This window comes from Ranitomeya imitator, chromosome 1 (assembly GCF_032444005.1).
Source record: "Ranitomeya imitator isolate aRanImi1 chromosome 1, aRanImi1.pri, whole genome shotgun sequence".
Taxonomy (NCBI): Eukaryota; Metazoa; Chordata; class Amphibia; order Anura; family Dendrobatidae; genus Ranitomeya; species Ranitomeya imitator.
The window spans coordinates 740,914,398-740,940,017 of record NC_091282.1 but is presented as its reverse complement, the minus strand read 5'-3'; the positions used below and the strand labels follow the sequence as shown (position 1 = coordinate 740,940,017).

The window sequence follows — 25,620 nt, the reverse complement described above, 5'->3', positions numbered from 1 at the left end:
CAAAAAATGTCATCTGCCCGAAAATGTTACCAATAAAAACGTCAACTCGTCCCGCAAAAAACAAGACCTCATATGACTCTGTGGGCCAAAATATGGATAAATTATAGCTCTCAAAATGTGGTGATGCAAAAACTATTTTTTGCAATAAAAAGCGTCTTTTAGTGTGTGACGGCTGCCAATCATAAAAATCCGCCAAAAAAACGCTATAAAAGTAAATCAAACCCCCCTTCATCACCCCCTTAGTTAGGGAAAAATAATAAAATGTAAAAAAATGTATTTATTTCCATTTTCCCATTAGTGCTAGGGTTAGTGCTAGGGTTAGGGCTAGGGTTAGGGCTAGGGCTAGGGTTAGGGCTAGGGTTAGGGTTAGGGTTAGGGCTAGGGTTAGGGTTGGGGTTAGGGTTTCAGTTATAATTGGGGGGTTCCACTGTTTAGGCACATCAGGGGCTCTCCAAACGCGACATGGCGTCCGATCTCAATTCCAGCCAATTCTGCTTTGAAAAAGTAAAACAGGGCTCCTTCCCTTCCGAGTTCTCCTGTGTGCCCAAACAGTGGTTCCCCCCAACATATGGGGTATCAGCGTTCTCAGGACAAGTTGGACAACAACTTTTGGGGTCCAATTTGTCCTGTTACCCTTGGGAAAATAAAAACATAGGGGATAAAATATCATTTTCGTGGAAAAAAAAATATTTTTTATTTTCACGGCTCTGCGTTATAAACTGTAGTGAAACACTTGTTGGTTCAAAGCTCTCACAACACATCTAGATAAGTTCCTTGGGGGGTCTAGTTTCCAATATGGGGTCACTTGTGGGGGGTTTCTACTGTTTAGGTACATCAGGGGCTCTGCAAATGCAACATGACGCCTACAGACCAATCCATCTAAGTCTGCATTTCAAATGGCGCTCCTTCCCTTCCGAGCTCTGCCGTGCACCCAAACAGTGGTTCCCCCCAACATATGGGGTATCAGCGTTCTCAGGACAAGTTGGACAACAACTTTTGGGGTCCAATTTCTCCTGTTACCCTTGGGAAAAAAAAAATTGCGGGCTAAAACATCATTTTGTGGAAAGAAATAATGATTTTTTAATTTTCACAATGCTACATTCTAAACTTTAGTGAAACAATTGGGGGTTAAAAGTGCTCACCACACATCTAGATAAGTTCCTTAGGGGGTCTTCTTTCCAAAATGGGGTCACTTGTGGGGGGTTTCCACTGTTAAGGCACGTCAGGGGCTCTCCAAATGCGACATGGCGTCCGATCTCAATTCCAGCCAATTTTGCATTGAAAAGTCAAATGGCACTCCTTCCCTTCCGAGCTCTGCCATGCGCTCAAACAGTGGTTTATCCCCATATATGAAGTATCGACGTACTCAGGACAAATTGCACAACAACTTTTGGGGTCCAATTTATCCTTTTACCCTTGGGAAAATAAAACATTTGGGGCAAAAAGATCATTTTTTGTGAAAATTAATAAAAAAAATTTTTTTTACGGCTCTACATTATAAACTTCTGTGAAGCACTTGGAGGTTCAAAGTGCTCACCACACATCTAGATTAGTTCCTTAGGGGGTCTACTTTCCAAAATGGTGTCACTTGTGGGGGTTTCCACTGTTTAGGCACATCAGGGGCTCTCCAATCGTGACATGGGCTCCGATCTCAATTCCAGCAAATCTTGCATTGAAAAGTCAAATGGCGCTCCTTCCCTTCCGAGCTCTGCCATGTGCCCAAACAGTGGTTTACCCCCACATATGGGGTATCGGCGTACTCAGGACAAATTGTACAACGAATTTTGTGGTCCAATTTCTCCTGTTACCCTTGGTAAAATGAAACAAATTGGACCTGAAGTAAAAATTTTGTGAAAAAAAAGTTAAATGTTCAATTTTTTTAAACATTCAAAAAATTCCTGTGAAGCACCTGAAGGGTTAATAAACTTTTTGAATGTGGTTTTGAGTACCTTGAGGGGTGCAGTTTTTAGAATGGTGTCACTTTTGGGCATTTTCTGTCATATAGACCCCTCAAAGTCACTTCAAGTGTGAGGTGGTCCGTAAAAAAATGGTTTTGCAAATTTTGTTGCAAAAATGAGAAATCGCTGGTCAACTTTTAACCCTTATAACGTCCTAACAAAAAAAAGTTATGTTTCCAAAATTGTGCTGATGTAAAGCAGACATGTGGGAAATGTTGTTTATTAACTATATTATGTGATATAACTCTCTAATTTAAGGGCATAAAAACTAAGAGTTTGAAAATTGCTAAATTTTCATAATTTCCGACAAATTTTTGTTTTTTTCACAAATAAATGCAAGTCATATCGAAGAAGTTTTACCACTATCATGAAGTACAATATGTCACGAGAAAACAGTGTCAGAATCATCAGGATCCGTTGAAGCGTTTCAGAGTTATGACCTCATAAAGTGACAGTGGTCAGAATTGTAAAAATTGGCCCTGTCACTTAGGTGAAAACAGGCTTTGGGGTGAAGGGGTTAAAGAGTACCTTTAACAGTATTATACGTTTATTATTTATATGCTCTTGCAAATAGATTGGTGGGAGTCTGATTTCTAAAACCCCCAGCAATGGCTCGTCATCGTAGCCAGAGACGCACGGCTAAGTAGACACAAGCGTACAGAGGCTTTCTACTGCATCCGTTCCCCGCACTGTTTGCGCTATGTCTCCTACACATCTCTCCAAACGCTTTTGAGAGATTGATGTGGGTCTCACAATTCGGACCTCCACCGATCTACTTGCAATTAAGAGAACACACAACATACAAAATATAACAGCAACAAAAGAAAAATAGACTAACATGCAGGTCCTTCTCAAAAAATTAGCATATAGTGTTAAATTTCATTATTTACCATAATGTAATGATTACAATTAAACTTTCATATATTATAGATTCATTATCCACCAACTGAAATTTGTCAGGTCTTTTATTGTTTTAATACTGATGATTTTGGCATACAACTCCTGATAACCCAAAAAACCTGTCTCAATAAATTAGCATATCAAGAAAAGGTTCTCTAAACGACCTATTACCCTAATCTTCTGAATCAACTAATTAACTCTAAACACATGCAAAAGATACCTGAGGCTTTTATAAACTCCCTGCCTGGTTCATTACTCAAAACCCCCATCATGGGTAAGACTAGCGACCTGACAGATGTCAAGAAGGCCATCATTGACACCCTCAAGCAAGAGGGTAAGACCCAGAAAGAAATTTCTCAACAAATAGGCTGTTCCCAGAGTGCTGTATCAAGGCACCTCAATGGTAAGTCTGTTGGAAGGAAACAATGTGGCAGAAAACGCTGTACAACGAGAAGAGGAGACCGGACCCTGAGGAAGATTGTGGAGAAGGACCGATTCCAGACCTTGGGGAACCTGAGGAAGCAGTGGACTGAGTCTGGTGTGGAAACATCCAGAGCCACCGTGCACAGGCGTGTGCAGGAAATGGGCTACAGGTGCCGCATTCCCCAGGTAAAGCCACTTTTGAGCTACAGAGATACAGCACTGGACTGTTGCTAAGTGGTCCCAAGTACTTTTTTCTGATGAAAGCAAATTTTGCATGTCATTCGGAAATCAAGGTGCCAGAGTCTGGAGGAAGACTGTGGAGAAGGAAATGCCAAAATGCCTGAAGTCCAGTGTCAAGTACCCACAGTCAGTGATGGTGTGGGGTGCCATGTCAGCTGCTGGTGTTGGTCCACTGTGTTTCATCAAGGGCAGGGTCAATGCAGCTAGCTATCAGGAGATTTTGGAGCACTTCATGCTTCCATCGGCTGAAATGCTTTATGGAGATGAAGATTTCATTTTTCAGCACGACCTGGCACCTGCTCACAGTGCCAAAACCACTGGTAAATGGTTTACTGACCATGGTATTACTGTGCTCAATTGGCCTGCCAACTCTCCTGACCTGAACCCCATAGAGAATCTGTGGGATATTGTGAAGAGAAAGTTGAGAGACGCAAGACCCAACATTCTGGATGAGCTTAAGGCCGCTATTGAAGCATCCTGGGCCTCCATAACATCTCAGCAGTGTCACAGGCTGATTGCCTCCATGCCACGCCGCATTGAAGCAGTCATTTCTGCCAAAGGATTCCCGACCAAGTATTGAGTGCATAACTGAACATTATTATTTGTTGGTTTTTTTGTTTGTTATTAAAAAACACTTTTATTTGATTGGATGGGTGAAATATGCTAATTTATTGAGACAGGTTTTTTGGGTTATCAGGAGTTGTATGCCAAAATCATCAGTATTAAAACAATAAAAGACCTGACAAATTTCAGTTGGTGGATAATGAATCTATAATATATGAAAGTTTAATTGTAATCATTACATTATGGTAAATAATGAAATTTAACACTATATGCTAATTTTTTGAGAAGGATCTGTATATCGATGTGAAGAACGCCAAAAGCACAACTTTCTGGCTTTCGCTGGATGGATACAGGACTATGGATACATTGAACATGTGAATCAGAAGCACAAACCATAGATGTTCGAAGCGTTAATCTGCTTCAGCCATATTTCACTAATAGATTCCTCTTAAACTCCATTACTTCCAGAAAGGGTAGGATAAATGGCGCACAATGAGATATTTGGCAGCATAACTGTTGAATTACATGTTTATTTTCTATCTGACATAAATCTTATCAAAGACTTGATAGGCCGTGATATTTTAGAATTCTGCAAATGATTTTGTGATTTGAGCAAATAGCGGTACGTGTGATAAAACTGGAGGTAATGGAGTGTGACATAATTAGGCTAAGTAAACAGTGGCTTTGGATTTTTCATTTTAAGTGCTCTGATATGTTCTGCTCCAGCACCGCTCACACTGAACCTGTATCACGCAGCTACTAGTACACTCCAGGAAGTAGATGTATAAACATCAATGGAAAATAGAATGGGATGGATCCAAGTCTCCACTCACACCACCCGCTATTCACACCAGTTATATAGGTAGCTAGATGTTGCGACACTGAGGATTATATTTTCCCACACATGGCCCCTTTTTGTGTTTGGTTATTAATTTTTCCTCTTGTTGGTTTCATCTTTTTTTAATCTCAGAAAGCCCCTTTAACCTGCTAAGAGCTACATGCCATAAATATACGGTGCGTGGTCCTGGGCTTCACATTTAGCAGGATCAGGTCTGTCAGAGTGCTTAGTGTCCCCAGGCATGGTAAAGTTTAAAGGGTCGCTACACTAGTTTTGTATTGATGACCTCTGTATAAAAGTAGTGGAGCAACCTTTTAAAGCTCCCACGAACATTAGACTAAAGTAGGGCCAAACCTGCCAATATAGGTGGTATCAGACCAATAGTCTTGTGGTTAGAAGGATCTCCTGACTTTCTGATGTTAGTGGAGAAAAGGATCCAGTATGACTCATTTCAGACAGTCGATCCTCTCTCAAGAGAACACCGAGATGAGCGCTCCTGTACATGGAAGAGTCGGCAAAGATAGCTGTAGGCCAATCAATCGGCCAAACCATCATTAGGCAAGCAGCTATTTGGTATATTGTGTATGAGGAGCTTATGACCAGTTCTGGGACATCAGCGATATGGGCGCTTTGGCCAACAGTCTTATGTGTATGAGGCCACAAATAGATGATTGCCGGGAGAGCTCTATTCGATTTTGGACTGTCATCATTTTGTTCTCCCAGAGATAAGTCACCACCAGATATGTCAGATTTAGCTCGCTTACAAAGAACGCAAGAGCGTGAGCCAGAACAAAAGCTCTCAAGTACGGGAGAATCAGGCAAGATAGATGCCGACTGGAGCATTGTCCACAACACAATTAGTCAGACACACATCTGCTGTATATAAAGGGGGGCTTTAATGGTTATGGCTGCTCCATCCCACATCTCCCACCTGAAACATCTCACAGGATTGTAAATGCATGTGCAGTCAGCTTTGTATACTTGAAACCTGACTGTACCTGTATTTGTGCTTGGTCAATGTTATTATCTGGCTCCACAAACAAATGCCCGGCTGCACGGTCGTGGAGTACAGAGTCACCATTCACAGCAAAAACTGCTAAGCGACCGGAACGTCACGACTAACAGAACGCTTAGAGCTGGACAATCAATGAGTAGAAGATTAACTTTTTTCTGCTGAATTTTAACTTACTGTATACTAATGGAGTGAAACGCTCGTGTGCCGAGCTCCTGAGACAACAGCCAGGCAACAATGACAGAGGCCATTATAGCGCATTGCCGGGACGATACATCCCGACCAGCTACATTTTCTTTCTTTGCTTGTTTTATAGTGTGGCACCCCTGTTGGTAAAGCACAGCAATACGGGTCACCCAAGGCTAATTGAAGGTGTTGTCACAACTTACAAGAGTGATATCTTTTTTCTTCATTTTCCATCAAAGATACCGATCTGCTTGTTTCTTTTTATTTTGCAGCGTATTTCAGGTAAGTATAATATAGAGGGTTTAAAACAATAAAAAAAACTCCACAATTGTTTGGGCCCTGTTACGTCATTCAGTGTGCATTATAACGATGCATCAAATGTATTCTGCGGTTTAGTGATATTACGGCGATAGCAAACAGATATCTTTTTATGATTTTGTTTTAGGCAATTTCATTTTACAGTAACAACAAATTCTAAAAATAACTCAGTTTTTGGGTTATCGGAGATCATTTGCCAATTTAATTACCAGTATTCAGTTGTAAATAAGACTCGTGTTTTTTTCAGTTATTTGCAAAAAAAAATCTAACAAAAGCAATTTTTTTAAAAAACTGCACAGAAAAAAATGCCACATGTGCACAGAGCCTAATGCCCCCTTTAAACTCACAATTGGTTTCTAAAGGAAATCCTGCCGCTGACGTTAATAAAAGTGCAACAGATTGAAACGTCACCCCCATTAATAAGAGGATTTGCTGTAAACACCTGAGCAGGTCTGTATCCCCCTCTTCCCCCATGGTGCAGACAATAGTAAAGCAGGTAGCTATGACTTTAAAGGCCCCGTCACACTTAGCGACGCTAAAGCGATCCCGACAACGATATGACCTGTCAGGGATCGTTGCTGCGTCGCTGTGTGGTCACTGGTGAGATGTCAAACTGTGAGATCTTCCCAACGACGCAGCAGCGATGCGGCGACCTGTAGCGACTTGTACAACGATGTCGTTGGTCGTTGTGACCCTGTCACATGGCAGCTATTATGACGATTCAGACCTCGATGAGGGACGTCCTGTGTGACGTTGTAGTCACACAGGCGTGCATTTGCGTTGACTTTTCTGCGCCCATTCAGTTCCGACTGGTGGTCGCTACTGCGTTCTGATTGGTGGCGGCCTTGCCTTATGAGGCGACACAATAGCCCTTCCGTCCTTTGTTCCTGACCGCGTGGTGGTTTGCAGATCGTTGTAGAGTTCTACGGCCTGCGACTCCTCTTCGATTTATCTATTCTTCAACGGTTCTTCTGACACCTAGGATGGAAGCGCTACTATGTCGCCTTCTGTTGAAGGCATGACCGCCAATCAGAACGCAGTAGCGACCACCAATCGGAGCGGAGGGGTGCGGAAAAGGCAACGCAAATGCACGCCTATGTGTCGGTGTCTGAGTCGTCAACGAGGTCGTTGGTAAGGTGTCAAACACAGCGATGTGTGCTACCCAGCGGGACCTCAACGATCAAAAAAAGATCCAGGCCATTCCGACACGACCAGCGATCTCACAGCAGGGGCCTGGTCGCTGCTACGTGTCAAACATAGCGAGATCGCTACTGAGGTCGCTGTTGCGTCACAAAACTTGTGACTCAGCAGCGATCTCGCTAGCGACCTCGCTTAGTGTGAAGGTACCTTAAGAAATTGCAGCTGACCAACATAATCTCTCCTTTAATCTTGGAGTCCTGGGTGTACTGGTGTTTTACTAGTTGCTTTCTGAGTGTGTTTAAGATTTTTGGAGAGATAACTTGTTTTATGGCCCAGGGAGACTGCAGCATAAGACATGCCTGTCTATGTGGGTCACTTGTTAATTATACATGCGCATAGCCAATCATCAGTCAGGTTAGTATAATGCAGTACGTGTGCTTTTACATTAGTAGAGGCTGCAGGTTTGCATCAGATTTACAAATTACCATAAAATGGGGGAAAACAAAGTCTAACTGCATGAAATTGTGAAACAACCCCAATTTAAAATGTATCTATTGTGTTTTGGTTTTGTTTTAATGCCATCCAGTGCGATTACGGCGATACAACAGTTGTATAGTTTTGCTTGTATCTTTAATTGTTAAAAAAAATAGCGAAACCTTTGTTAAAAAAATAAATAAATTGGTTTGTGCCACTATTTTCTTCTTTAAAAGACACATTTGAGGGCTTGGTATTTGTGTTGGAAGCTGTATTTTTTATTGGTACCCTTTTGGGTGTACGTATGGCATTTTGAAAGCTTTTTACGTTATATTTTTAGGATGCAAGTTGACCAAAAAAAAAATCACCAATTCAGACATTTAAACATAAAGTGATTACCCTATGAGTTACCGTAACATTAGAATTTTATAGATTGGACTTTCATGAGAGCAATAACAATATATTTTTTCATTCTTCATTTTTACATTGAGAAAAGGTTTATTTTATTTTTTTTACATATATTTTTACTTTATTATTATTATTATTATCTTTCCATTTTTCTCCCCTTAGTGGATTTGAATCTGCAATATGATCGCTTGTACTATAAGTCCATATTACTGCATATGCTAAAAATTATGGTCTTCTATGAAGCCCAGCTGCACGCCTGTTGGAGCGAAGATACAATAACGGGGGCTATACAGGTCATAATCACAGGCGGTTTAATGTCTTTAACTTTAGTTTTTTTTTTGTTTTGATTTTTTGGTGATTGTTCTGAGGAGTCAAATGGACTCTGAAAGCTCTGACATTACACCACTTTTTCTTGCAATTTTTTGGATTGTGTATCAATCAGCAGCGCATATAAAAAAAATTAATTCACTGCGCATAGGTGGTCATTATTCTCGGCAGCATGTCCTGTTTACACAAAGCGCTGCTGAGAACGATGATTTATAAGAAAGCTTTGATTTCTAAGCGTTTTGCTGGGGTGATGATTATTGGGAAATGAGGGTTCCTAGGAACATTCGTTCATGATAAATGGCCATTTTGAATCCACTTTAACACCATGGAAAGATCATAGAAAATTCTGCATTTAATCATCCACATGTGAACCTACCCTCACTCTGCGCAGATTTCTACAGAGTCTCCACTTCAAGGATTTCTGCAGTAGCCAGGAACATAAGACAACAAATATGTTCTTTATCTAAGTCTATTATACGTCATAAATATTTCAGCTGGCTGTTATCACATAGACTCAGCTTCCACGGTTTCCTTTCTTTTTTTTCTTCTTCAAAACTTGCTTACAGAATCAATGTGTTTGCTGGAAATGACCCATCTGTGTAATGAAATGGTGAGCAAGGCATGCTGGGAATTATAGCGCCACGTTCTTCACATAGCCACAGGTTGTTCAAGAATAGAAATGCTTCCTGTGAGTGATTACCTCATTTACAATAGAGCCGCACAGTGAAAGATATAAAGTGAGTCATAAAGTTACCTATAGCGGGAGCATTAATGCAGAGCTCTCTGGCCAGCAGAAGAAAGGTTTTCCCCAGGATATACACGTTCACCTGTCAGAACAACACAAACATCATTACACCTTCAGGAATAGAAGGAAAAAAAGCCAAAAAGCCTACAATCAAAGGGAAGTCTGGCGTTTAATGCACATTTGGACAAGTGTCGTTGTACGGCTGCACATGTATGGGAATCCGTTTTTTTATTATTATTTAAATCAGACTGCAATCAGAACTATGAAAATCAGAGCAGTAAAACCTTACATCTTTTGCAGGGGATGTGTCATAAAACAAAATCACTTGCTGTTTTAATTAGGTTTGTATATTAAATGTATTTATATTTTATTTTTGAAATAATTATTTTTCCTATTACTATTTAACAAAACAAACAAATGTTTCAATTGTTTCATCAGGCACCTATACCTTATATTATTATACATTTATAAAGCGCCATTTATTCCATAGCGCTTTAAATGTGAAAAGGGGCAAATATAGACAAGTACAATAAACATGAGAACAACACAAAGACAACAAACACAAGGCACACACAAGTACAGAAGGAGAGAGGACCCTGCCCGCGAGGGCTCACAGTCTGCAGGGGATGGGTGAGGATAGACTAGGAGAGGGTAGAGCTGGTCGTGCAGTGGTCCAGTAGACTGGGGATCACTGCAGGTTGTAGGCTTGTTGGAAGAGGTGAGTCTTCAGGTTCCTTTTTGAAGGTTTCCGTGGTAGGCGAGAGCCTGATGTGTTGGGGTAAAGAGTTCCAGAGTATGGGGGAAGCAGGGGAGAAGTCTTGTATGTGGTTGTGGGAAGAAGAGATAAGAGGGGAGTAGAGAAGATCTTGAGAGGAACGAAGGTTGCGTGTGGGTAAGTACCGGGAGACCATTTTCACAGATGTATGGAGGAGACAGGTTGTGGATGGCTGTGTGTGTCACAGTAAGGGCTTTGGACTGCACTCTCTGGATGATAGCAAGCCAGTGAAGGGCTTGGCATAGGGGAGAGGCTGGGGAATAGCGGGGAGAACAGTAGATTAGTCGGGCAGCAGAGTGTAGGATGGATTGGAGTGGTGCCAGAGTGCTAGAGGGGAGACCAGAGTAGGAGGTTGCAGTAATCGTGGCGGGAGATGATAAGGCCGTGCACTAGTGTTTTTGTGGTTTCATGGTCAAGGAATGCACGGATCCAGGAAATATTTTTGAATTTGAGTTGGCAGGAGGAGACAAGGGCTTGGATATGGGGATTGAAAGAGAGGGCAGAGTCGAGGATTACGCCGAGGCACCGAGCATGCGAGACTGGGGAAAGTGAGCAGCCATTAACATTGATGGATAGGTCTCGTGGAGGGGAACAGTGAGATGGGGGACAGATGATGAATTCTGTTTTGTCCATGTTCAGTTTTAGAAAGCTAGCAGAAAAGAAAGCTGAAATAGCAGACAGACATTGTGGGATTTTGGTCAGTTAGGACGTGAGGTCGGGTCCAGATAGGTAGATCTGCGTGTCATCGGCGTAGAGATGATACTGCAAACCGTGGGATTCTATGAGCTGTCCCAGGTTGAAGGTGTAGATGGAGAAGAGCAAGGGCCCTAGGACTGTGCCTTGGGGAACACTGACAGACAAGGGGCGAGGTGAGGAGGTGGTGTGGAAGAGGGAGACACTGAATGTTCGGTCTGTTAGATATGACGAGATCCAGGATAGGGCCAAGTATGTGATGCCAAGAGATGAGAGAATCTGTAGCAGGAGGGAATGGTCGACAGTGTCAAAGGCAGAAGACAGGTCCAGGAGAAGGACGACAGAGTAGTGTCGCTTGCTCTTGGCGGTAAGTAGGTCATTGGTGACTTTACGTAGGGCAGTTTCAGTTGAGTGATGCGGTCGGAAGCCAGATTGTAAGCGGTCAAAGAGGGAGCAGGAGGAGAGGTAGGAGACAAGTTCAAGATGGACATGCTGTTCCAGTAGTTTTGAGGCATAAGGGAGAAGAGATATTGGGCGATAGCTAGACTTAGAGGATGGGTCGAAGGAGGGCTTTTTGAGGATGGGTGTGATCTTGGCACGCTTGAAGGATGAGGGGGAAGACAACAGTTTTGAGAGAAAGGATGAAGAGGTGTGTTAAGGTTGGGATGAGGTGGGATGGGAGCAGGTCAAGCGTGCAAGTGGTAAGATGTGATCTTGACAGGGAGGGTGGAAAGCTGGTCTTCTGTCATGGTGGAGAAGTTGGTTTTGGAGGAACAGGGTTAAACAGCTAAGAGGGGCATTGGGGGCTGCGGGCCAAAGCTTTCTCTGATCGTATCAATCTTCTGCTTAAAGAAAGAGGCAAAGTCTACAGCAGAAATGAGAGAAGAGGGGGGATGTGCCTGTTGATTGTACGAGTTTTGCTATGCGTGAGGGGGGCGGCCAAATCAAGTGTTGCTGTTATTGTGGGGTTATAAAAAGTGGCAGCAGCATCTGTGTCCTGAAGGGAAGCTATGTCTGTAAGAGGGAGAAAGGACTCATATTTCCTGTTCTTCACATGGACATTAGTAGTCAAAGACTCATACCCTATTTGGTATACTATATAGAAATATTACCCAAGGATGTAAGAATCTGAGCACAGGCCAGTCTGCTGGGGTGGAGGAGGTGAGCTGAGATATGACTTATTGTGAATGGTGGATCCGCTGTTATTTACTGTATACAGAGGTGTTATCAGTCATTGTACAGGAGTACGTGAAATGTAATATCACCTACTGTGACTGGTGAGTCTTGTGTTATCTACTATATATGGAAATATTATCAGTCATTGTACAGGAGGGGGAGGAGGTGAGCTGTGATATCACATTGTGAAAACTGGGTTTCGTTTAATCTATGGCAGATTGAGAAGTTGTCAGTCGTTGCACAGGAAGTAGGAGACTTAGTGATTAGTGGTCAGAGTTAAAATTGCAATACTTCTGAATTTTCTTTACATATACTTGAAAAAAATGTAGTGAAAAGGGAAAATGTAAAAAATAAATGTAACAAAAAATCCTGGTTTAAATTTTCCCTTTAAAGAGGGTCAATCAGCTCCTGATATGTCTATTTGTGCCACTCCTCTTTTTTTTTCCAGGACAGGTATGAATACATGGGATGTGGCCAATCAACCCCTTGCTGGTATGACTGGCCCCAAACCCAGTCCTTGTATCCATGGCCACATCAGAAAAGATTTTTTAAAAAAACAAACAAACCTTTACTCTTACCTTCCTCCGCTCCCTCGCAGTCACAGCGTCCTTCTCCGGTGCCAGCAGCTGCTTAATGCTTGTAAACAGTGCGTGGCAGGGACATCATGGGCGGCTCACAAGCGTGCAGTGTCAGCTGCCTGCTTCCTGCTGCTGCCGGCGGTCACGTGTTCCGATATTTAAGAGACATGGGGCCAATCAATCATACCAGGAACTGGATGGGGCCAATCATTCATACCAGGAACGGGATGGGGCCAATCAATCATACCAGGAAGGGGATGGGGCCAATCAATCATACCAGGAAGGGGATGGGGCCAATCAATCATACCAGGAAGGGGATGGGGTCAATCAATCATACCATGAACGGGATGGGGCCAATTAATCATACCAGGAACGGGATGGGCCAATCAATCATATCAGAATAAAAATGGACCATGCATACCACACTAAGGATAGGGCCATGCATATCAGGATGGGGATGAGGACCATGCATACCAGGATAGGGATGAGGGGACCATATTTACCAGGATAGGTGATCTTAAGTACAGAATTAACCACATTTTTTGCTTCAGGTTTATTTTCCCCAATTTCCTCCTCTGAAACCTAGGTGCGTCTTATGGTCTGGTGTGTCTTATAGTCCGAAAAATAAGGTATTTAACCCCTTTACCCCCAAGGGTGGTTTGCACGTTATGGACCGGGCCAATTTTTACAATTCTGACTTTACTTTTACAATTCTCTCCCTTTATGAGGTTATAACTCTGGAACGCTTCAACGGATCCCGGTGATTCTGACAATGTTTTCTCGTGACATATTGTACTTCATGATAGTGGTAAAATTTCTTTGATATTACCTGCGCTTATTTGTGAAAAAAACGGAAATTTGGTGAAAATTTTGAAAATTTCGCAATTTTCCAACTTTGAATTTTTATGCAATTAAATCACAGAGATATGTCACACAAAATACTTAATAAGTAACATTTCCCACATGTCTACTTTACATCAGCACAATTTTGGAACCAAAATTTTTTTTTGTTAGGGAGTTTTAAGGGTTATAAGTTGACCAGCAATTTCTCATTTTTACAACACCATTTTATTTTAGGGACCACATCTCATTTGAAGTCATTTTGAGGGGTCTATATGATAGAAAATACCCAAGTGTGACACCATTCTAAAAACTGCACCCCTCAAGGTCCTCAAAACCACATTCAAGAAGTTTATTAACCCTTCAGGTGCTTCACAGGAATTTTTGGAATGTTTAAATAAAAATGAACATTTAACTTTTTTTCACAAAAAATTTACTTCAGCTCCAATTTGTTTTATTTTACCAAGGGTAACAGGAGAAAATGGACCCCAAAAGTTGTTGTACAATTTGTCCTGAGTACGCTGATACCCCATGTGTGGGGGTTAACCACAGTTTGGGCGCATGGCAGAGCTCGGAAGGGAAAAAGCGCCATTTGACTTTTCAATGCAAAATTGACTGGAATTGAGATGGGACGCCATGTTGCGTTTGGAGAGCCACTGATGTGCCTAAACATTGAAACCACCCACAAGTGACACCATTTTGGAAAGTAGACCCCCTAAGGAACTAATCTAGATGTGTGGTGAGCACTTTGACCCACCAAGTGCTTCACAGAAGTTTATAGTTTATAATGCAGAACCGTAAAAATAAAAAATCATTTTTTTCACAAAAATTATCTTTTCGCCCCCAATTTTTATTTTCCCAATGGTAAGAGAAGAAATTGGACCACAAAAGTTGTGGCACAATTGGTCCTGAGTACTCTGATACCCCATATGTGGGGGTAAACCATTGTTTGGGTGCATGGGAGAGCTCGGAAGGGAAGGAGCGCCGTTTGACCTTTCAATGCAAAATTGACAGGAATTGAGATGGGACGCCATGTTGCGTTTGGAGAGCCACTGATGTGCCTAAACATTGAAACCCCCCACAAGTGACACCATTTTGGAAAGTAGACCCCCTAAGGAACTAATCTAGATGTGTGGTGAGCACTTTAACCCACCAAGTGCTTCACAGAAGTTTATAATGCAGAACCGTAAAAATAAAAAATCATTTTTTTCACAAAAATTATCTTTTCGCCCCCAATTTTTATTTTCCCAATGGTAAGAGAAGAAATTGGACCACAAAAGTTGTGGCACAATTTGTCCTGAGTACTCTGATACCCCATATGTGGGGGTAAACCATTGTTTGGGTGCATGGGAGAGCTCGGAAGGGAAGGAGCGCCGTTTGACCTTTCAATGCAAAATTGACAGGAATTGAGATGGGACGCCATGTTGCGTTTGGAGAGTCACTGATGTGCCTAAACATTGAAACCCCCCACAAGTGACACCATTTTGAAAAGTAGACCCCCTAAGGAACTTATCTAGATGTGTGGTGAGCACTTTGACCCAATAAGAGCTTCACAGAAGTTTATAATGCAGAGCCGTAAAAATAAAACAATTTTTTTCCCACAAAAATAATTTTTTAGCCCCCAGTTTTGTATTTTCTCGAGGGTAAAAGGAGAAATTGGACCCCAAAAGTTGTTGTCCAATTTGTCCTGAGTGCGTTGATACCCCATATGTGGGGGGGAACCAGCGTTTGGGCGCATGGAAGGGCTCGGAAGGGAAGGAGCGCCATTTGGAATGCAGACTTAGATGGAATGGTCTGCAGGCGTCACATTGTGTTTGCAGAGCCCCTAATATACCTAAACAGTAGAAACCCCCCACAAGTGACCCCATATTGGAAACTAGACCCCCCCCACGAACTTATCTAGATGTGTTCTGAGAACTTTGAGCCCCCAAGTGTTTCACTACAGTTTATAACGCAGAGCCGTGAAAATAAAAAATCTCTTTGCTTCCCACAAAAATTATTTTTTAGCCCCCAGTTTTGTATTTTCCCAAGGGTAACAGGAGAAATTGGACCCCAAAAGTTGTTGTCCAATTTGTCCTGAGTACGCTGATACCCCATATGTTGGGGTAAACTCCTGTTAGGGCACACGGGAGAGCTCGGAAGGGAAGGAGCACTGTTTTACTTTTTCAATGCAAAATTGGATGGAATTGAGATCTGTCGCCATGTCGCGTTTGGAGAGCACCTGATGTGCCTAAACAGTGGAAACCCCCCAATTATAACTGAAACCCTAATCCAAACACACCCCTAACCCTAATCCCAACGGTAACCCTAACCACACCTCTAACCCAGACACACCCCTAATCCTAATCCCAACCGCAAATGTAATCCAAACCCTAACCCTAACTTTAGCCCCAACCCTAACTGTAGCCTTAACCCTAACCCTAGCCCCAACCCTAGCCCTAACCCTAGCCCCAACCCTAACCCTAGCCCTAGCCCTAACCCTAGCCCTAACCCTAGCCCTAACCCTAGCCCTAACCCTAGCCCTAACCCTAATGGCAAAATGGAAATAAATACATTTTTTTAATTTTTCCCTAACTAAGGGGGTGATGAAGGGGGGTTTGATTTACTTTTATAGCGGGTTTTTTAGCGGATTTTTATGATTAGCAGCCGTCACACACTGAAAGACGCTTTTTATTGCAAAAAATATTTTTTGCGTTACCACATTTTGAGAGCTATAATTTTTCCATATTTTGGTCCACAGAGTCATGTGAGGTCTTGTTTTTTGCGGGACGAGTTGACGTTTTTATTGGTAACATTTTCGGGCACGTGACATTTTTTGATCGCTTTTTATTCCGATTTTTGTGAGGCAGAATGACCAAAAACCAGCTATTCATGAATTTCTTTTGGGGGAGGCGTTTATACCGTTCCGCGTTTGGTAAAATTGATAAAGCAGTTTTATTCTTCGGGTCAGTACGATTACAGCGACACCTCATTTATATCATTTTTATGTTTTGGCGCTTTTATACGATAAAAACTATTTTATAGAAAAAATAATTATTTTTGCATCGCTTTATTCTGAGGACTATAACTTTTTTATTTTTTTGCTTATGTTGCTGTATGGCGGCTCGTTTTTTGCGGGACAAGATGACGCTTTCAGCGGTACCATGCTTATTTATATCCATCTTTTTGATCGCGTGTTATTCCACTTTTTGTTTGGCGGTACGATAATAAAGCGTTGTTTTTTGCCTCGTTTTTTTTCTTACGGTGTTTACTGAAGGGGTTAACTAGTGGGACAGCTTTATAGGTCGGGTTGTTACGGACGCGATGATACTAAATATGTGTACTTTTATTGTTTTGTTTTTTTTATTTAGATAAAGAAATGTATTTATGGGAATAATATATATATTTTTTTTTCATTATTTAGTTTTTTTTTTTTTGTTGTTTTTTTTACACACTTGGAAAAAATTTTTTTTAACTTTTTTACTTTGTCCCAGGGGGGGGACAATACAGATCGGTGATCTGCCAGTTTGCACAGCACTCTGACAGATCACCGATCTGTCTGAGAGCAGTGCAGCGTTACCAAGTGCCTGCTCTTCACCACATCAATGGGAGAATGGATGGAGCCATGTACCGTAAAATCCTGAATGAGAACCTCCTTCCCTCCGCCAGGACGTTAAAAATGGGTCGTGGCTGGGTCTTCCAGCAAGACAATGACCCATAACAAAGCTAAGTCAACAAAGGAGTGGTTCAAAAAGCAAGAGATTAAGGTCATGGAGTGGCCTAGCCAGTCTCCAGACCTTAATCCCATAGAAACTTACAGAGGGAGATGAAGCTCCAAGTTGCCAAGCTACAGCCTCAAAATCTTAATGATTTAGAGATGATCTGCAAAGAGGAGTGGTCCAAAATTCCTCCTGACATATGCACAAACCTCATCATCAACTACAAAAAAAAGGTCTGACTGCTGTGCTTGTCAACCAGGGTTTTTCCACCAAGTATTAAAGTCTTGTTTGCCAGAGGGATCAAATAATTATTTCTCACTGCAGAATGCAAATAAATGTATACAATGTGATTTTCTGGATTTTATTTTTGATATTCTATCTCTCAATGTTAAAATGAACCTACCCTTAAAATTACAGACCGTTTCATGCCTGTCAGTGGGCAAGTGTACAAAATCAGCAAGGGATCAAATACTTATTTCCCCCATTGTGAAAGCACACATTATCATCAGCTTGCTATCACCTTTAGGGTTAGAAAGTGTCATACAGGATTGCTATGAAGCTCTTGTTAAAATCTTGTTTTTTTTATACTGACATTCTGTAAATGCATCAAGAAAACTTCCAGCACACGCAGAACACAACCCTAAATCCCCGTGCACCCAGTTTATGCCAAGAGTGGGTGCAGATTATAGCCAGCATCAATGGTCAACATATGCCAATGTATGTCTATACATCATTGGGTTCCATCAGAGATGCATACTGCGGAATAGCCCCCAACATATACCTACAATCGAGAAAAAATAAAACATAGATGTGACAGAGTCTTAAGCCCCCAATACCCCAATAATATTCATCTACTGTGTATAGGAGCCTAAGACGCTCGCTATGCTGCCATCGTATGGCACTGTATGACGAGGTATTGTTGTTGCGGCACATTCGTCCATGCAGACCTGGCGGCACTCGGTAGCAGCAGTGATACATTCTCTGTGCTTACTTGAGACTATTTGGATAAACAAGTAGTTTTTAGGGCTTTATACAGCTATGACGCAAAAATATTTTAGGATAAAAATTGGAAAAAATTGATTGTTTAGATGAGCTTTCCCCAAAAAATAAATATCACAAAATATCATGTTAATCTGTCATTTGCACTCCTTGCCATATTATTCACTAGAAACCGATCCAATAACCAATCACTATTAATAACAATACTGGATTGTGATATTTATGAACTTTATTGCACAGTAAATTCTCTTTCTGGAAGTTTGTATCTATAAATTCCAAACATAAATTACTTACTACTAATAATCCATAGTTTAGGATGGGGCTCACTGATGACATTCCAGAAAATGGATGGCAATGCTACATTATGTGATACACCACCTGCCACTGTAAGGGAGGGAGGGATGTCAATATCAGGAGGGTTAAAATATATTAGGTAATCCCAAAGATTTGCGGTCCTTTGACACATGCATAGTTTTGCCCCTAATGAGGGCCAATCTATGATCTAACAAATTGAGTGGCTTTCGTGTAAAGGCTGGATGTGAATGATCACTCGATCCCCATGTATATTTTCAGCAGCATATCCCACTTGTAGGAGTAGATGTGCCGTGGCCAATAATTATCTTTCAGGCTGTCGCGTGACAGATGTATTTAGCTGACGAAAGAGTGTTTGCCATCTCGACGGCAGATTGCTGCCATGTTTACATGGGTCAATAATCAGGCCTAAGTAAAAGATCTTTACATTCACTGCATATTATTATATGGAGCTCTTGTAATAAACAGATACTGAAGGAAGCCTCATATACAGATTACAATATAATCATTATTAAAAGTTGTTCTCTCATAGAGACAACTCCCTTTCAGAGTGCACATGAGCGATCTGAAGATCGCATGGGGTCCAGACTTACATATTTTCCTACAGCGGCCACTATAGAGAAAATTAGGTATTACATGGAGGGGCTGACATGTACGTCTTTTCACAATTACAAAACAGAAAAAATACAATAAAAATAAAATAAAAAAAAGAATAAAAAAAAGCTATGGCTGTGCTTCAACCTTGTTTGTACACTACTTCACAAACATTGATGACACAGGACTTTGGGCCAACTGGTTCTGCACTTTTTCTTTTCCTCTTCCATATTCGATAACACCTGGAGGACAAGTCCATGTATAATGTATTTTATGCTTTACTTATTAATTACCATTTATTTCCTTAATTTACATATCACCAACAGTAAGGTAAGGAACCAAGATAGGTTAGAATCGAAGCCAGGATCCCAGCACAGCAAGGCATCAGCACTGACTACCGAGCCGACCCCACTACACACACAAATATAATCTAAATGAAAATCCCAATTACTATGTAGATTAAAAATATACTCTATCACTTATTTCATATTAAAAGTTATAAACTTTCTCATACTCCGGAGCTGCATTCACTATTCTGCTTGTTGGAAATTTTCCACACGTTTGATGACAGTTTGACTGAGGTCCTTCTGACAATACAAGGCTTCTCAAAATGGAAATTAACAGACAATACTGCGCACATTAAGCCACCAAGAAATGCTTTTAAATTTGCAGAATTGCGATTTCAGCTCTAGACTATAATACACTATAATTCAGAAAAATGCTATCCATTGTGTTTTGTTTTATGCCTTCACAGGTTCCTGGACAAACTACAACAACCAGCGGCAGGACAGATATCTTGGAGAATACACCCCACCACTCCTCTCAGACACCGACCATCAAGTGCAAGGCAAATTACACAATGATCACAGCATTGTTTCTGAATCAAACAAAATAGGAATTCTGCATCCAATGTTTATAAAACTAGTGGACTAGGGGTCAAAACTACTGACAAATTCTTCCTAATAGTCCACTGCCACATGGTGAAGGAGCAGACCCTTATACAGACCACCCAAAATTCATCTCTAAAACGGAGACCAGGCAAGTATGGTTTTGGGTACAGGAACGGCACCCTCTTAGTAAACGCAGCATATTCAGCTTCCCCCTGAGAGTCACCTTATGTGACCATCCATCATACTAGAAATACATGTTCCAGGAGTTGTCCCTGCTCGTGGATAATAAAGAGTCAATATTACAAACCTCTTTCTTAGCACAATTATGATAACTCTAAACATAACACCCTTTACAAAGTTACCAGCGTGTAGTATGCAGCTGAAAGTAGAGGGGTGATGTACGGCCCTGGGGTAGCAGACAGACCCGTGTCAAAAAATGCCTGGCTGAGTTTTACAGAATGTTAATTATTTTGGAGGTAAGAATTTATTAAAGGTTTGCCATTCCTGCAGTTCCTTTTCACTTGTCAGAAAATAAAGCCACGCTGCAATAAATAGAGCTCAGAGGGATGCCATTTACCAGGACAGCTGGGGAGACTGAAATAAAATGTACCAGCTGCTCTGTAATATGCAGGCGATGGGCTAGCTAGGCAGGGCCAGAGGGGCATGCAACAGCAATTATTTTTACTCAAAGATGAAAATGGCACAAGATGATCAGATGAGGCTTTGCCAGTTCTCATAACCTTTTTTGGAGGCAGCATGAACTTATTCGGCAAGTGGAAAACATTCGCTTCATTACCTGGACATATCAAACCTTAAGAAAGGGATATATGCAGCTCTGGCAAAATTTAACAGACCACTGCAAAATGTTCAGGTTGTCTGATTAATCTCTTTATAAGTATATTTCTGAGTAAAATGTAAATTTGTTATTTTAGTCTATAAACTACTGACTACATGTCTCAGAATTTCCAAGCAATAAATTTTGTATTTATTTTCTGAAAATGAGAAATGGTCAAAATAAAAAAAAACACCTTGCTTTCAGACCTCAAATAATGCAAAGAAAACAAGTCCATAATCATTTAGAAACAACAATACTAATGTTTTAATTCAGGAAGAGTTCAGAAATCAATATTTTGTGGAATAACCATGATTTTTAATCACAGCTTTCATGTGTCTTGGCATGCTTTCCACCAGTCTTTCACACTGTTCCTGGTACAAAGATGTAAGCAGTTCTTCCTTCTTTGATGGCTTGTGACTATCCATCATCCTCATGATTACATTCCAGAGGTTTTCAATGGGGTTCAGGTCTGGAGATTGGGCTGCCCATGACAGGGATTTGATGTGGTGGTCCTTCATCCACACCTAGATTGACCTAGCTGTGTGGCATAGCGCATTGTCCTGCTGGAAAAACCATTCCTCAGAGTTGGGGAACATTGCCTGAGCAAAAGGAATCAACTGTTTTTCCAGGATAACCTTGCATGTGGCTTGATTCATACGTCCTTCGCAAAGATTAAACTGCCCAATTCCAGCCTTGCTGGAGCATCCCCAGATCATCACCAATCCTCCACCAAATTTCACAGTGGGTGCAAGACACTGTGGCTTGTACGCCTCTCCAGGTCTCCGTCTAACCATTAGTTGACCAGGTGTTCTTCATCTGACCACAGCACCTTCTCCCAATCACTCACAGAATCATCCAGATGTACATTAGCAAACTTCAGACGGGCCTGCACATGTGCCTTCTTGAGCAGGGGGACCTGGCAGGTACTGCAGGATTTTAAACCTTTACGGCGTAATGTGTTACCAATGGTTTTCTTGGCGACTGTGGTCCCTGCTACCTTGAGATTAACAAGTTTCCCCCGTGTAGTTTTAGGGCAGTGCTCCCCAACTCCAGTCCTCAAGAGCCACCCACAGGTCATGTTTTCAGGATTTCCTTAGTATTGCAGGTAATGCAATGATCACCTGTGCAACACTAAGGAAATCCTGAAAACATGACCTGTGGGTGGCTCTTGAGGACTGGAGTTGGGGAACACTGTTTCAGGGTATATGCACACGTTGCAGATTTGGCTCTCTGGATCCGCAGCAGTTTTCCATGCGGTGTAAAGTACCATGTAAACCTATGGAAAACCAAATCCGCTGTGCCCATGCTGTGGAAAATTCCACGCACAAACGCAGGGGTTTATTTTCCGCAGCAAGTCAATTCTTTGTGCAGAATCAGCAGGTGTAAAAACGCCGGTGAAATCCACACAAAATCTGCACAAAACCCGCAGGTAAAACGCAGGTCATTTTATCTGCGGATTCTGCAGAATCTGCATGGAAAAATCCGCAATGGAATTCACAACATGTGCACATACCCTTAGGCAATTTTCCAACCATTTTCACACCAACAATTGTCTCCTTCTCACCCATCATCTTACTTATGGTTTTGTAGCTCATTCCAGCTTTGCGCAGGTCTATGATCTTGTCCCTGATATCCTTAGAAAGCTCTTTGGTCTTGACCATGTTGTAGAGGTTAGAGTCTGACTGAGTAATGGAGTCTGTGGACAGGAGTTTTTTATAAAGGTGACTATGTAAGACAGCTGTCTTTAATGAAGGTAACGAGTTGATTAGGAGCGTCTAACTGGTCTGTAGGAGCCAGAACTCTTAATGGTTGGTGGGGAATCAAATACTTATTTCTCACTGCAAAATGCAAATAAATTTATATAATTTATACAATGTGATTTTTCGGGATTTTTGCTATTCTATCTCTCAATGTTAAAATTAAGATATTCATTGGTGGAGTGGCCATGGCCCAGTGAAAAACAAGCAATTATAATATCAACCTGAGAGGCTGGTCTAGAAATCTGACTCCCAGGGTGACTCCATAAATTAGGCTTGTACGCATACAAAGCTGTTCACAGATTGAGGGCAGCCAAGCTGCTGTGTTCCATTCCATATCCCCCCCCCTCAGGGAGCAGAAAGCAGACTGCAAAGTTAGCTATTTCTGCAAGTGTTCTCCTGTTTATATTCATAACTATTTTGCATATTTGTATGTCTTTTTATTGCCATATTTTTCTACCTTTTTCTTATTGTAATCACTGTACCTTTTTGTGTTAAAGCATAAAACTTTAACAAATTGAACCTTGTATGTTCTAAAGAATCCATAGCCTTATGAGTGGCAGACAGTAGTAGTAATATTTCCGGGACTCATCGCCCGCGTGTTCGTTGAGTGGTGGCAGCGTGTATGAGCGGGTGTGTGGCCTGGGTCGGTGTGTGATTTATGCTCCCATTACAGCATAGGACAGAGGTTGAATGCTGGACTGAGAGAGGGGAGATAGATTAACCCTTGCAGGTGCAACCCGAAGTTGCGCACTGAGAAGTGGGTATGTGACAAATTGGTGGCAGCACGGTGGGATCCGTGACAATCAGCAACGGATCAAATGCTTATTTCACCCCACTGTAGTTGTAGAGGCATTCCACCAGTTGCCGAACAGGCACTTTTACCACAGCTACAATGGAGCAGCAGCGCACATGCCCGACCTTCACTCAATTCATTTTCCACGGGACAGCTGAGTGCCAAGCTCTGCTTTTCTGGCAGTTCCATAGGATAAGAATTCCCCTCCATTCTAACTGGGAGAAAAGTGCTCCGTCCTGGCGATTGTTGGGGGTCTTAGTTGTCGGCTCCCCATTTATCTAGAAGTTGTACCATACGCCATGGATAAGTGATAACTTCTTTTCCCCATCCCTCTGTAAACACACATTCCCCGTGTACCAAGAGGTACTATTATTGGTGGTCACTCAGCTTTCTGGAAAGCATTTGCTGACTGTTGTACACAGTACATAGAAGTTCCCACAGCAAGGATAAACACCCCTCCTCACATCCTTGTAGTGCTTTGTTCTGCCACACAGAAAATAAAGATCTACTGTATGGTTTCCATGTCCATGACCCTTGGGCCAATTCCCTAGGAATAGACTGCTCCCTCTTCAAGTACCATGAGTGATGCATATGCGTGACGAACAACTGATCTTAAAAAGCAAAACTAAACCTAGAAATTAATGTTTAAATTAATCAAGAAACCTTATTATCCTGATTGTTTTGTTAGTCTGCGGTATTTTCTGTATGGTCATGAAACAGTCAGTCATGTGGAAATCCTGCAAAGGACTCAGACATTGATCAGTTCTGAAGTCCCTCCACCTTATCTAAAAGGGCAGTTCTATTATGTGGTACTGCAGATAGGGGAGAGTCTCCTGCTGCAACCAGTTGTCTTAAGGTACCGTCACACTAAGCGACGCTGCAGCGATACCGACAACGATGTCGATCGCTGCAGCGTCGCTGTTTGGTCGCTGGAGAGCTGTCACACAGACAGCTCTCCAGCGACCAACGATGCCGGTAACCAGGGTAAACATCGGGTTACTAAGCGCAGGGCCGCGCTTAGTAACCCGATGTTTACCCTGGTTACCATCGTAAAAAAAAACAAACACTACATACTTACCTTCCGCTGTCTGTCCCCGGCGTTGTGCTTTCCTGCACTGGCTGTGAGCACAGTGGCTGGAAAGCAGAGCGGTGACGTCACCACTGTGCTTTACGGCCGGCCGGCGCTCACAGCCAGTGCAGAGAAGCACAGCGCCGGGGACAGACAGCGGAAGGTAAGTATGTAGTGTTTGTTTGTTTTTTTACTTTTACGCTGGTAACCAGGGTAAAGATCGGGTTACTAAGCGCGGCCCTGCACTTAGTAACCCGATGTTTACCCTGGTTACCAGTGAAGACATCGCTGAATCAGTGTCACACACGCCGATTCAGCGATGTCTGCAGGGAGTCCAGCGACAAAATAAAGTGCTGGACTTTCTGCAGCGACCAACGACATCACAGCAGGATCCTGATCGCTGTTGCGTGTCAAACTGAACGATATCGCTAGCCAGGACGCTGTAACGTCACGGATCGCTAGCGATATCGTTCAGTGTGACGGTACCTTTACAGCAGTGTGGATATTGAGTGGTAGGAGGGTGGTATGGCTAAATACAGAACAATTCTTTATATATCTCAGTTTTAATTATATGAAACAACAACCCAGCATAGCCAGCCACTAGATTCTAAAACTTAACATTTAATATGTATACCTCTAAAATTATGTGTACTTTAAAAACAATTTGGTGCTCATGTTTAACCGTGCACTAGACAAGAAAAATGGCATGATCTCACCCAATTGCTGTCTCTCTTCTTGTTATAGATTCTTGTGCTTATTGAGAGCACGGCGTGGGACGGAGACCAATAAACCTTTTCCAATGGGGGGGAGAAAAAAAATATATAGGTGGGGGGGGAAGGGTTTGAAGCTATCCTCCCTGTCGTGCCCCGTGTATAAGACTCCCGCCCTAACAAGGGCAGTCCCCAAGTTTGAGCCTACTTAGTGAAGCCCTTTAGTTAGTATAACCACCCTGGATGATATGTCCTCTTTCTCTTCCCAACGCGTTTCCCTCCCCGTTACGGGGGTTTATCAGGGGAATAAAATGTCCAGGTTAAATGTCCAGGTTAGTGGAGGTATTCTGCAGTGGCAGACATAA

The 25,620-nt window shown here is 42.0% G+C and overlaps 1 protein-coding gene across 1 annotated transcript in view; it reads right to left on the bottom strand.

The window, feature by feature from the left end:
• BRF1 (BRF1 general transcription factor IIIB subunit) overlaps window positions 1–25,620 on the bottom strand; it is a 372,560-nt gene that overhangs the window by 217,564 nt on the left and 129,376 nt on the right. The window contains exon 5 of the mRNA XM_069734087.1: window positions 9,543–9,615. Coding sequence (XP_069590188.1) covers window positions 9,543–9,615 — 73 coding nt within the window. The remainder of the gene's footprint in view (window positions 1–9,542; window positions 9,616–25,620) is intronic.